The 11,927-nt window shown below is 47.4% G+C and overlaps 3 protein-coding genes across 3 annotated transcripts in view; all 3 read left to right on the top strand.

Annotated features, from left to right (window-relative positions):
- LOC108686172 overlaps positions 1-6,057 on the top strand; it is an 18,375-nt gene extending 12,318 nt beyond the window's left edge. Inside the window, exons 3-4 of the mRNA XM_018191310.1 lie at positions 2,275-2,604; positions 4,509-6,057. Coding sequence (XP_018046799.1) covers positions 2,275-2,604; positions 4,509-4,672 — 494 coding nt within the window. The 3' untranslated portion in view covers positions 4,673-6,057. The remainder of the gene's footprint in view (positions 1-2,274; positions 2,605-4,508) is intronic.
- On the top strand, positions 5,927-6,717 carry LOC108686171 (ras-interacting protein RIP3-like). Its single transcript, XM_018191309.1, has 3 exons — positions 5,927-5,971; positions 6,062-6,660; positions 6,705-6,717. Exons 1-3 carry the CDS (start codon positions 5,927-5,929, stop codon positions 6,715-6,717), a joined length of 657 nt encoding a protein of 218 aa, XP_018046798.1.
- Positions 6,718-6,733: 16 nt separating this feature from the next.
- The window catches only part of LOC108686222 (zinc finger protein 853), a 73,700-nt gene continuing 68,506 nt past the window's right edge, over positions 6,734-11,927 (top strand). Inside the window, exons 1-2 of the mRNA XM_018191392.1 lie at positions 6,734-7,792; positions 9,452-9,562. Of these exons, the coding sequence (XP_018046881.1) occupies positions 6,734-7,792; positions 9,452-9,562 (1,170 nt within the window). The remainder of the gene's footprint in view (positions 7,793-9,451; positions 9,563-11,927) is intronic.

Raw genomic sequence — 11,927 nt, 5'->3', positions numbered from 1 at the left:
TATATATATATATATATGAGCAAAGTATACATATACAATTAATCTTGCATCAGATATCGTTGTCGTAGAATATCTATTTAAGAAGCAAGAGAGCATTTTTCGATAGTCCATCGCGCCAACAAAGAAATGCCGCGCGCGTGGCGTTGCACGTGCGACGAAGGTCACTCGATTTTTCCACCATCGTGGGGCGGCTAACCCATTGGCTAACTTTTTTCGCGTGACGGTCCACCCTCGTCGCACGCGCGTTGGAAGAAATACGGATAGGGTGGACACGATGTGGGTATGAGTGGAGGGATGCGACGAAACGCGACGCGACACGACGCGATGCTACGTTCCGCGACGTTCTTTTCTTTGCTTCTTTCTTGTTGCCACTGCTCTTCTAACCGAGAGAGAAAAGAGAGACAACAGGACGAAAGGGTGGACGCGTTATTGCGTCGTCTCGGACGACCAGCAGGGCTCTCTCGCGTGAAAGCCAGAGGCAGGGTAAAGAAAAAAAAGGGGTCGCGCCTCCCCACCTTCCAGACTCATACCTCCACGTGTATACCACGTGGAAAAAAGGACGAGGCCAGCGTAAAAATGCGACGCGTGGGGGTTGCCCGGTTGGTGGGGAGTCGAGGCGGCTGAGAAAGGGAGAAAAAGAAGGGAGAGAAAAGGATGCAGAAGAGGGTGTCGGGTGGCGTGAGCGAGGTTGAGCTACGAAAATCGGTAACAAGAGAGAGGTAGATGAAGGCACAAGCAGAGAGGGGAAAGACGTTAGCAAGGAAGGGAGAAATAGGAGCTTAATGTGATGGTGGGGCAGCTACGTTAGATGAGAACTCGAGAGAGAGAGAGAGAGAGAGAGAGAGAGAGAGAGAGAGAGAGAGAGAGAGAGAGAGGGAGGGAGGGAGAAGAAGGGAAGGAAGGGATAGCTTGGTTGTCTACTTCGGCGAGGAGGGTGCGTAAGACGAGCAGGATGACCATCGACCACCCTTCGCCGCGAAATGAGCATCAGCGCATCCACTAGAAAGTCGACGTCCTCCGCAAGGTCGATGATCCATGTTTAAATCGCGATTTGACTTTCAAAATGAGAGAGGGGGAGAAAGTAGGAAGGGTGTCGGATGACAGATGATCGAAGTGATTTGATGTTATTCGAATCCGCTTTTCCGACCCGATCGATGAATTCGCGACACTTAATCAACTGATCGCTATCGAACTGCGAACAAACTTCGCGTTATTAATATCGAGAATACGATCAAGAACAATTTACTTGAGCACAGAATGATTCGTAAAGAGGGATAAAAAAGAAAGCCTGCCCCACTCCCCCGCGATTAGTCACGCTTGCGTTGCCATACGGAACATGAGGGAGGAGACCATTTTTATACGATGGTCCCCCTTCTTTTTTATTCGTACCTCAGACTGTTACACCCTCTTATACAGAAGCCCCCTACAATTTTTCGGTCAGTCGAATATCCCGATTCATAGTGTTCGCATGTGACGCGTGAGGCTTATATACTCGCCGTTAAATGAGAATTCGTTAATTTGCGAGGGAGAATTGTGTAAAATCCAAGTGAGTTTACGTGACAGCGATGATCCGCGACGGTCAGGTGAAAAGTTTTCAAGGACAAAGTAAAAGAGTATACAGTCCAAGAACCCGGTTGTCTTGGCTTCGCGTACTTACCTACGCCGGAACGTAACCGCGGAGTATAAGATAGCGATCAAAATAGACAGAGACAGATAATCGGTTCTTACGACTTTCTCCTACTCTCCTTCCAGGAAGGTTTTCTTGGCCGGGCGAAACGGAGACGGAGAGCCACCCCACTCTCTTTCTCTCATCCCTTACGACGCTTACCCCCGTACGAGGCGTCGGCGGAGTCGGCGGCGGAGAATCCCCCACCCACCTGGGCGCGGGGTGAAGAGTGAGGAGAGTTTGAGGAAAAGGGGGAGATAGAGCGCGCGCCTCGGCGTCGTGTCTGGTGGGGGCAAAGGAAAAGAGGGGTAGCTTGAAAACTCCTGTCCTACGACGGCCTCAGTTTTTCGTCCTCCCGGAGGTAGATTTTCGTCGTGGGTGGACGCGGCCGGGGTCACGAGTCGGTCCACGGTAACCTGGGCCCGCGCCCGGGCCCGTCGGACCCGCGTACGAAATCGCCACAATAAGAAACGGCGTACGACGAAGGCGCCCCGAGGTGGCCAGAAATTTCGCGGCCGCGCACCACCTAAGACAACGCCCCTACCCGAACACGCGTTCTTTAAGGCACGAGGGGGTGGCTTTTAGTCAGACGCACGCGGTCTGAGAAGCGCGCCACCACCGACCCCCGACGGAGAAGGACTTAGCGTTTCTCGCGAGCCGCAGACCCGAGTCAGTTTCGGTTCCTCCTCCGTCAAGGACTCGAACGCGGAAGAGGAGAGAGCTTTTTCCCCCCGTCGTACGTCGTCGTAGTCATCGTCGTCTTCGTCGTCGTTGTCGTTACCGTCGTCGTCCTTCGAAGAGGAAGAACAGTGTCTTGGCCGATACCGTGCACGAAGGTCGCGAGCAGCCGGACCGAAGTGCAACGTATTACGCGTATACTACCGACTATCACCAGCCGCCGCATCTACCCGTCTATCATTCGCACTTGAATCTCTCCAGTAAGAGATACTTCGGATTCTTTCTCTCGGAATATTCTGTTCAACCAATCTTGTGTCGCGAGTTATGTGAACGTAACGATACTTTGCGACATCGTGCATCTAGGCCTTCATTATTAATATAGAACCCAATCGTCAACGATTTTGTTTTCTTCTTTTTCTACTTTCGTATGATTTTAGTCAATTTTCCCCACTTTCGGTCCGAGACCACCATACTGACCCACCCCCTCCTATTCCCTGTTCCGAATCCTGACATGCCCGGTACGTCATCGTCGCCGTCTCGACAGTGTTTCGTCGCGATCGCACACGCTCCGATCCCCTCTCGATTTCCGGTGTGATACGATGTGCTTCGGTAAGATTGTGAGGAAGCGAATGATGAGAAGGCGGACTAGAGAAAGGAAGCTCAATCACCGCTATCTCGAAACCTCGTCGAAATCGGTCACACAAATCATTAACTTGATGCTTGCGGTCGCGGAATTACACGGCGAACAATAAACGTAACGAATCGTCATGTCGCAAGTAAACGAGTTAGCAATTATGCGAATATCCGTGCGCGTGATCATTTCGGGCCGTTAATTCAGCGAGCAGCCGACAATGCTCGTCACGTCGCGTAAACCTGGCACACGGTGCAACAAATTATTTGGCATTTCATTGACATCATCGTCAACGCGTCGACCCTATTCATCGCTTAGTGACAAACAACTTTTACGAAAAAATCTGACTGCATATTCAAAATTAATCGGAAAAGTAACAATATAATTCGGGAAATAACGGCAAAAATATAAATTCTCAATTTAACGAAGAAGAAAATTAAAAAAAAAAAGATCGCGAACGCAATTCTATGTGTGAGCGACAGTGTCATAATGTTACATCACGTTATTCGTAGTGATGTTAATGTAAATCACAACTTTTTTCCCAGTTCCCGAGAATATTCAGTGTTCCGGAACATTTTATTTTTATCCTATTCACTATACTCTGATTTATTGCTCGTTGTTATATTGACATTACTTTTATTTGAATAAATATTTGATTTATCGACATGTTACTCTCTTTCAGTTATAAATCTTTTTAGTTCTCCGTACCGATCCTGAATTTTTATATTACGTATCTTTTCCGCAGTTATCAGTGCTGAGCATCACGCGACGGCAAAAGACGTTCACGCTTTTTACTTTCACACTTGTGAACCAATTGATTTTTCTAAAATACAAAACTAATTGGAAATTCCGCGTCAACGACACTCGGTGTAACTAAAAGGAGGGTATGAATTTGTGTAACGTTAAATTATCGACATGAAAACTGGATGTGTCAAATGGACGAAATTTACTATGCCGCGTAATTAGTGCGTGCTTCTGACAGTGCTGGTTGAAATTATTGTTTGTGTCGCGGCCGAAAGTGTAAACCCTTCATAAACGTCAGCCGAAAGAAAATCGCATTTAACGTTACCTCGCTATAAGATGATAAAATCTCGCGGCTGATATCTTTCTGATATTGCAAAATTTTATTAGGATTCTTCTAACTCGATTCACGTCGCATTACTCGGCACTCGATATTTTCGTGTTACGACAGCTGATTTTAGGCAGTGTCATCTAGCAAAAATCAATGTTTTAAATAATATTACGCTCACATACCGGGAATTAGTCAAGATATTTTACGTCTTAATATTATTGGATTTATAATCAGATCTTATAATTAATATTATCAAAAATCACAGTAAATTGTGACAACCTTCGATCAAATACTTTTAAAAATGTACGTACGTCTGATTGACGTTTAAATACACTCTACCGATCACGAGCAAAGACGTGTAAAACGGTTGCCTATGACATTGAAAATATTATAGTGTTGAATGTTCGTCGTGCGTGACGTCGGACAACGCAAAAATTGTATTTTCTTTTTCTGGATTGCAGCTTCGAGCGGGAGACGCGTTGCAGCGAGAGATTCCCGCGCAGGAGAGGAAGACTGGACAAAGCGGAAGAAGCAGAATAAGACGAGCAAAGCAGAAGCAGAGGAGCAGAAGAGCGTAAGACCGAGAGCCGAACGAGTAGAAGCGGGGTTGCAAAGAAGAAAGTGATTAGCGAGTTGATCGTGCGTATCCGAAGATAGCGAGGAAGGAGATAGAGGACAGAAAGATCGAATAGAAAGGGCGCAATAGAGCTACGGAAGCGCAGAGAGACAAAGATCGAAAGAAATAGAGCGAAAGAGAAAGAAAGAGAGAGAGAAAGAGAAAAAGCAAGAATCGGAAAAAAAGCTCGACAGAAAACCCCGCGCTCATACATATATATTTCAGTGTGTTCAAAAAACGAGTGTACCTAAGTGCAATATTAATTAAACCTAAACGATAATAAGAAGCAACCACAACTACCATCGACGATATCGGTAACGACAAGCGGTGATCGATAATCGAATAGAATTCCTTTTAAAGAGTTAAAACGCTAGAGTCGCATTTCGAGGAGGAGTCATCGACGGACGCGACACGGCAGCTTAAAAGAAGAAGACGATCGGAGGAAGTAGGCAGAAGCAGAAACGGAGTGACGGAAATCTCGGAGAGAAACGCTCTCGTCCCGCTTAAAAGAATTCACACGGACTCACCGATTCAAGCCGACGCGCGCGACAGCAGACACCAACTTTTCGAGCCTGTTCGAGCGCGTTCGAGCACACGCACACACACGCACGCACACACACACACACGCACGCACATCCAACATAACGGGGCTAAAATACTCAGGGCAAAACGGGACGAGCAGTAATCATCCGCGAGTGTGATTTCTCACCCCGAAGAGGAGTGGAAGCCTTTCCGACCGATAAACGATTCGCGTCCGCGTGGACTATCCTTCTCGTTTACACCGTCCGGGCTGGGCAATCCTGAATTTTAACCTGAACTTAAGTGTACGCTAGAATTTAAGTTAGATAGACGAAGGAAAATAGACCGTTCTCCTATTTGCTGGAGAACGTTCGCTCGCGCGCGCAACAACTCACGCAAAGCACACAATATAAAGCTCACCAACACATACATTTATTACACATACACACAGTCATATGACGCACAAAGGAGGGGGAGAAAAATAACAAGAAAGAAGAGGACCATCAACTAAACTGCGAAACGCGAACGAACGCATACGTACGCGATATAACAGCCACCTGCGTACATAAGAAGACATTACGATAAAGGACGCATTACGGACGTACAATCACCGATCGGCGGTGTTCTCGCGAGAGGCATCGCAACCAACAGCGACAGCAACGACTTAGGGAAGGCGCGATAGAGAAGAAAAGATCTGGGAGAGGACCCGGAAGAAGGAGTGGAGGAATCATAAGAGGAAGTTTCATGAGCCAGGCGGTAGGTAGCAGGGCTGGGAAGTCGCAGCAGGTGGCGAGTAACTGACGTTGCCCGCCGCCCACGTCGAAGCTCGGCACGGCGCAAGGATCGTTATCGTTACGACGATCCCGAGGCTGAAAACAGCGGCCGAGCGAGGAGAAAGGTAGGAAGGAACGGCGGCGAGCGCAGAGGTGTGCCGGCCGTCGAGCTGCTTACCGGAAGGGGTGCGAAAAAGCGGGCAAGCTGCGCCGGAAGGGGGTAGCCCGGGCTTCTCGCGAAGGCCTCAAAATTTCGGACGCGACGGCGGCCCTGGACCTGCGTGCCCAGACGCAAGCCCAACCAGACTTCGGCCAGCTAGACCACCAGCAGCCGCAGCATCACCATCAGCAACAGCAACCGCCGCAGCAGCAACAGCAGCAGCCACAACAGCAGCAGCCGCAGCATCCGCAGCAGCAGCACAACCAAAATCCAGAGTCGCGTCCTCACCATCACTTGCCACAGCAGCATCATCATCAGCATCACCCGGGGAATCATCTCCACTCTGGCGATTCGGGGGGTGGGATAGGAGGTGGAGGAGGAGGCGGCGGTGGAGGAGGTGGCGGCGGCGGCGGAGGTGGCGGTGGAGGTGGCGGCGGCGGCGGAAGCGCCGGTGGTGTTGCTGTTGTTGCTGGCGGAGGACCGCCCGGACCCGAGCCGGACCGGTCCACAAGAATTCACGACGAGGAAGACGAGGACATCACCGAGCGGGAGGACGAGGAGGAGGACGAAGATCCTTGTAGTTCGCCAGAACCCGACCTTGAAAACGATTCCGAACCCATGGAGATCCAAGCCTCGGCTGTCACCGCGGCAGCCGCGAACCTCCACGCGCTACGCCAACACGTATTTAAGATGTCGGATTACTGGCAGCAGCCGCAACGTGGTCCGCCTCAACATTCACCCGGGATACAGCATAGTCCCATCTCGAATTCGACACAGCATCAGCAGCAGGTCCAGCAGATGCACAGTCCGCTCGGACAGCAGCAGCAGCAGCAGCAACAGCAGCAGCAACAACAGCAGCAGACTGCGGTTTCGCAAGTACAGCAGAACACGAACGCGACACTCGGCCAAACAGCTAGTCCTCAACAACAAATGCAGCAACAACAACAGCAACATGCATTGTCGATGAACCAGGCTAATCAGGGCCCACAGCATCAGTCTTCCCCGGCACCGACGACGCCGTCACCACAGGCGGATCATCAAGGCGCCATTGCCTCCAGTATGGCCCAGAGTCTGCACAGCCTCGCCCAGGCGCAACAAACAATGTCGCAGGCGTCAAGTCCATCGTTGGCGGTCCAGGCTGTTCAGGCGGCTCAGGCGCTCAATCAGAACCTGGGTCAAGCGCTAACACAAGCGCTCACGCAAAACATGCAGCAAAATCTCGGACAAACCCTACAGCATAATTTGGCACAGAGTTTAACGCCGAGTTTGTCGCCGCAACAACAACAGCAATTGCTTAACCAGCCGCAAAATTTAAGTCAAGCGAGTCAGAGTCTGCAACAGAACATCCAAAGTCAAGCGCAGAATTTGTCACAGACGCTACAGCAGCAGGCGCAGAACCTCACGCAAAATCTTGGCCAGGCGCTTAATCAGCAAGCGTTACAACAACAAGCGCAAAATCTTACGCAGAATCTACAGCAAGCGCAAAATCTCACCCAGAATCTGCAACAGCAAGCGCTCAACATGGCTGGCACCATCGCGCAGAACGGTGGTCTCGCCGGTATGAACATGTCGGGCACTCAACAGCAGAATTCACAGAACTCTATGCTGAGTCCAGGCGCGACCAGTCAGGATTCCCACGACGCTACTCTCACGGAGAAGCTCGTCAACGAGTTACAGGTGAGAAGCTATACATTGAATTGGAATCTTTCTGAATTTTACATTCGTGACTCGAAGATAAAAAAATATTTGTTTCACCTCCGTTCTACACGCATACATTATGTGTGCATGCATACTTTTTCTATTATCTTCCGCTTCGCAAGAGAAACGGACGGGTGTCTCGCGACTCTCCGTATCCACTGCGAGGAGAGCAGCGATAAATAACTAGGGCGAGGCGACCGCGATAAAAATACATAACGCACCGATAAATAGGGTCATTCACTTGCAAGCCGACAGACGCTGAACAATACTTTCAAGCGAGGTTTCTCTTCTCGCGGGGAAAAATATTTATTCAATGACGTTGTCGGATGACAGCGTCGACGGGTCCCAAGAGTATCGCGAGATATCAAGGTTTCTCCTATATATCGGTACTTGTTCGTGTAAATAGCGTGGTTTCAATGCTTTGCAAAAATATATCGTCTCGCTCAAAAATAAGGCATTTAGTTGAAATGTGCATTACTAATGCAACTCTCGTTAAACATATCAAATGCCGATTCTAACTTATCGTTCACGTAAAACTGCTTGCAAACAACGTTTATGTGGAAAATCGGCGGAATTCGAACGCGATAATTTTTTCGTTAATTTAGCATTATCTTAGAGTTACAAAGTCACATGTCATCGACAATTTCGTCAGTTTGATTACGCGACTATACTCAGATACGCTGACCACGGTTCGTACCCAGATACACAGACGCACGTAAACGCACACATGCACATCAATAGAGTACGTTGACTTACTACATAGTACTGACTTATACGCTCGTACACGGGGGAGAGAGAGAGAGAGAGAGAGAGAGAGAGAGAGAGAGAGAGAAAGCACGCACATCAAAGTAGCAGTGCGGTCCGCAAATGCGAACGCGGCCCACGCACACCAATGCGAGGAGATGCAGATACGTTGTCTCCCGGGGTTCTTGACCCGCGCAACACAGATAATACCATACGCATACGTCATACAGTACGCCGGGAAGATGTTACCAAGAAAATATCGCCGTGTTTCTGCGACAGCAAGGGCCGTGGAGTTTCGATGAGAGAAAGAGAGAGAAAAGAGAGCGTGAGAATGCAAGAGAGCTAGAATGCAAGAGTTTGAGAGAGAGAGAGAGAGAGAGAGAGAGAGAGAGAGAGAGAGAGAGAGAGAGAGAAATCACGCATCGTATCTCTCGACAGATAGCGGAACTTTGAGATCGTGTTAGCAAGTCTATGAGCATCGGTGATTTGTAATTAGAGAGAGACTATAAATATCGTCCGTGAGAAGAACCAAGAGAATCGGCTATAGTCGCGATACAATATACTTGAAGATACTGCGAATAATATCATAAGAATCACGTTTTAAATTAATGAGTAATATAATTATTGCGAATGCCGATATTAATTTACACGTGACCGGTCTCGATCGAGCGATTCCATAACTACTTTCTATGTGTCCACACGAGATAGAAATATTCATTTCGTCATGCCATTCTCAGCTTGTCATTGTCACGGCAGAGCGCGCTTGTTTTTATATTCGAAGTAGCAGTCGCGGACTACTGTTCGACGAAAAGAAGCTTTGTAGTAGTGACGGTTAGCGTCAAAAGAACGACGAGAATCGAGGACTAACATGAGCTATCCTATCTTGCCTGATAGTCTCGTGCCTCTGCGGCGGGGCTTGGAGGTGCAGTAGGTGCCGGCGGTGGTGGAGGAATGGGCAACATCAGCGAACGCACCCTCGAGGAATGCTGGTCTACCCTGCAGCGAGTGAGTTGAACACTCAGCCCGTTCACAAAATCCTTTTTATTAACGCTCTCCCTGCCCATGCGCGCGTCCGTACCTTAAGTTCCTTGCTTTCTCTCATCAACGGCCGAAATTTTGTCAGCCGTTTTTTTTCTTTTACATTTCATTTAACTTGTCGATCCTGCACGTCGCAGACGCGCTGCGTCTCGTCTCACTCATTGACATTATTTTTCTTTAATTTATCGACATTCAACACTATTCAGTTCGCTATATTCTGCTCGATTATGATTTCGCTTCCGCGCGAACTTCTCTGGAACGTCTCGCAATTATTCTTGTTTCGTTTGCATCTCAATCGCTTTGCTCATTTATCTGTTCATCATTTTGATCTTGATGTTATCTTATTTTTTTTGTCTCTTTATCCATTGGCATGTGTCGTATGTGTATCGCCGTTCGTTTTTTTATTTCGTCAGCTGAATGTATCGCCTTGTTCCTGTGCATTGTGAAATAGTCTTACTTACTCGTAGCTGACCGCCAACGGCGGTTCGAACGATCCTCGTTCTCACTCACGCTCGTGTACTAACGAGCGTGTCGTTACATCATACTAGAGATTTAACGGATGACGCGGTATGCGGCGAAATGTGCGTTCCGCATCATAACGCTTGTGTCATGTACGCGACGAGAAAGTATATTGATAAAGCGGCAATTTTTCGATCGAGTGATTAATTGCACTCATGTATCCGATCAACTTGTATCCATACAATCATCAACACAAAATACGCGGCTTACTTGTGCGACTCTACGCCAACACTGCAAGCCCGAAAGTACAAGAAAAGAAAGCAGTACTAACGAGCCCCGAATTACGTTAAACTGTCGACTGATGAACGGAGCGTGAGGTCCCGGAAAAGAGAGAACAGCGCGATAAAAAGGCAGGATACTTTCCCCTTCCTGCTGGAAACTTTAAAATTCTCAACCCCAGGACGTAACAACAATTTGTTTCGTTAAGTAGCCGCAGAGCTCTTTTGTTTTTGCGGCTTCTTTTATTTTAGCGGCGATAGCGCCGGCGGTTGGAGTGACGATGGAAAAGGTAACAGGGAGAGGTGGAAGGAGACGATAGGGATGTAAGAGGGGGTTGCTCGAGCACCTCGTCCTCCCGCCGTATTCTACCTCGTCCTTCCTTTTCTTCCATCGCCACCTTAAAAGCCGTCCCGCACTGCGCGCGCGAAGCGAAACTTTCGGAAAATCGCAAAAACGTCGAGCGATGGCGAAGTTTCCACGTTTCCCCGAGATTTAATTAAAACATTCGCCTCCTTTGTGCCGTCCCCACGCACTGTTCATGGACCGAACCGTCGAAGCGAGCCATCGTCCTTTTATTTTGTCCAAGCAACGAGAATTGATATGAGTCCTCGATAGACCGGACTTGATTCTTAATACTTAAATTTTGAGGTAAATTTTACGGATTTTGTTGAATTCATCTTGCTGGATCAATGTTATAAAATATGTAACATAAAATATAAAAAGTATAAAAATATAAAAATATAAAGATAAAAAAATGTAAAATATAAAAAATGTAAAAATAAAAAATATTAAAAAATATAAAAAAATATAGCATAAAAAAAATCGCTGCACACAATTATGTTATATCGATTCGAAACTATAATAACAGAAAAATCTCAAGAAGCTACGTGTTTTAATTAAAATCTTTTTAATCAAATTTAATTAAATTGAATTGTTTAATTAAGGATTGATAAGAATAATACGTGAATGCATTCAGCCGTTGTCTCCAACAACGATGACACTCTGATGAAAAAATTTCGAGACACTTGAGGATTCATTGTGAACTCGTGGGAAAGACGAAGGGTTCCGCAGACGTAGAGAGGACGAATGTGTCGCGATATTACATAAACATTCGCGGAGAACCGTTCTCAGGACCGGGGGTGCACCCGCGTTTTTTTGTTCTACCTCGCGCTACCTCGAAAATTAAAATCCAATTATTTCGACGCCTCTGCTCGACCCGGGTCGGCCGATTCAAATGAATTTTTTGTTCATGCTTCTCCCCAATTCGCTCTTTCAACGCGCGTTAAACCGGTTCGTTCGACGCAACAACCATTGCTAAGTTGCATCCAGTTCACGATTCACCCTTGATCGATTCGGGACTACGATTTCGGATCAAGCTGACAGCTGCTAAGAGAAACCAGAACCGAAAGAAAGGAAGGAGATGATGGGAAAGTGGCCAGAAGAAAGAAAATCCGAAAAAAATCGAGTTGCTTTCCAACGAATGTAAATTATTATGATGTATTATCATTATCTCAATGTATATGAAAACTTATCGATGTGACAAACTTACATCAATTATGCTCGAAAGCTAAAACTAATATATATATATATATAT

The sequence above is a fragment of the Atta colombica genome, unplaced genomic scaffold (genome assembly GCF_001594045.1).
Source record: "Atta colombica isolate Treedump-2 unplaced genomic scaffold, Acol1.0 scaffold166, whole genome shotgun sequence".
Taxonomy (NCBI): Eukaryota; Metazoa; Arthropoda; class Insecta; order Hymenoptera; family Formicidae; genus Atta; species Atta colombica.
Note: the sequence above shows the minus strand (reverse complement) of the source record. Positions and strands in the feature narration are given on the sequence as shown.

Bases quoted from the DNA above. Each gene is read 5' to 3' on its own strand.
- LOC108686171 (XM_018191309.1), top strand. From the start codon at position 5,927: ATGAGCCAGGCGGTAGGTAGCAGGGCTGGGAAGTCGCAGCAGGTG. The intron at 5,972-6,061 runs GCGAGTAACTGA...GGCTGAAAACAG, and splicing joins CTGGGAAGTCGCAGCAGGTG to CGGCCGAGCGAGGAGAAAGG.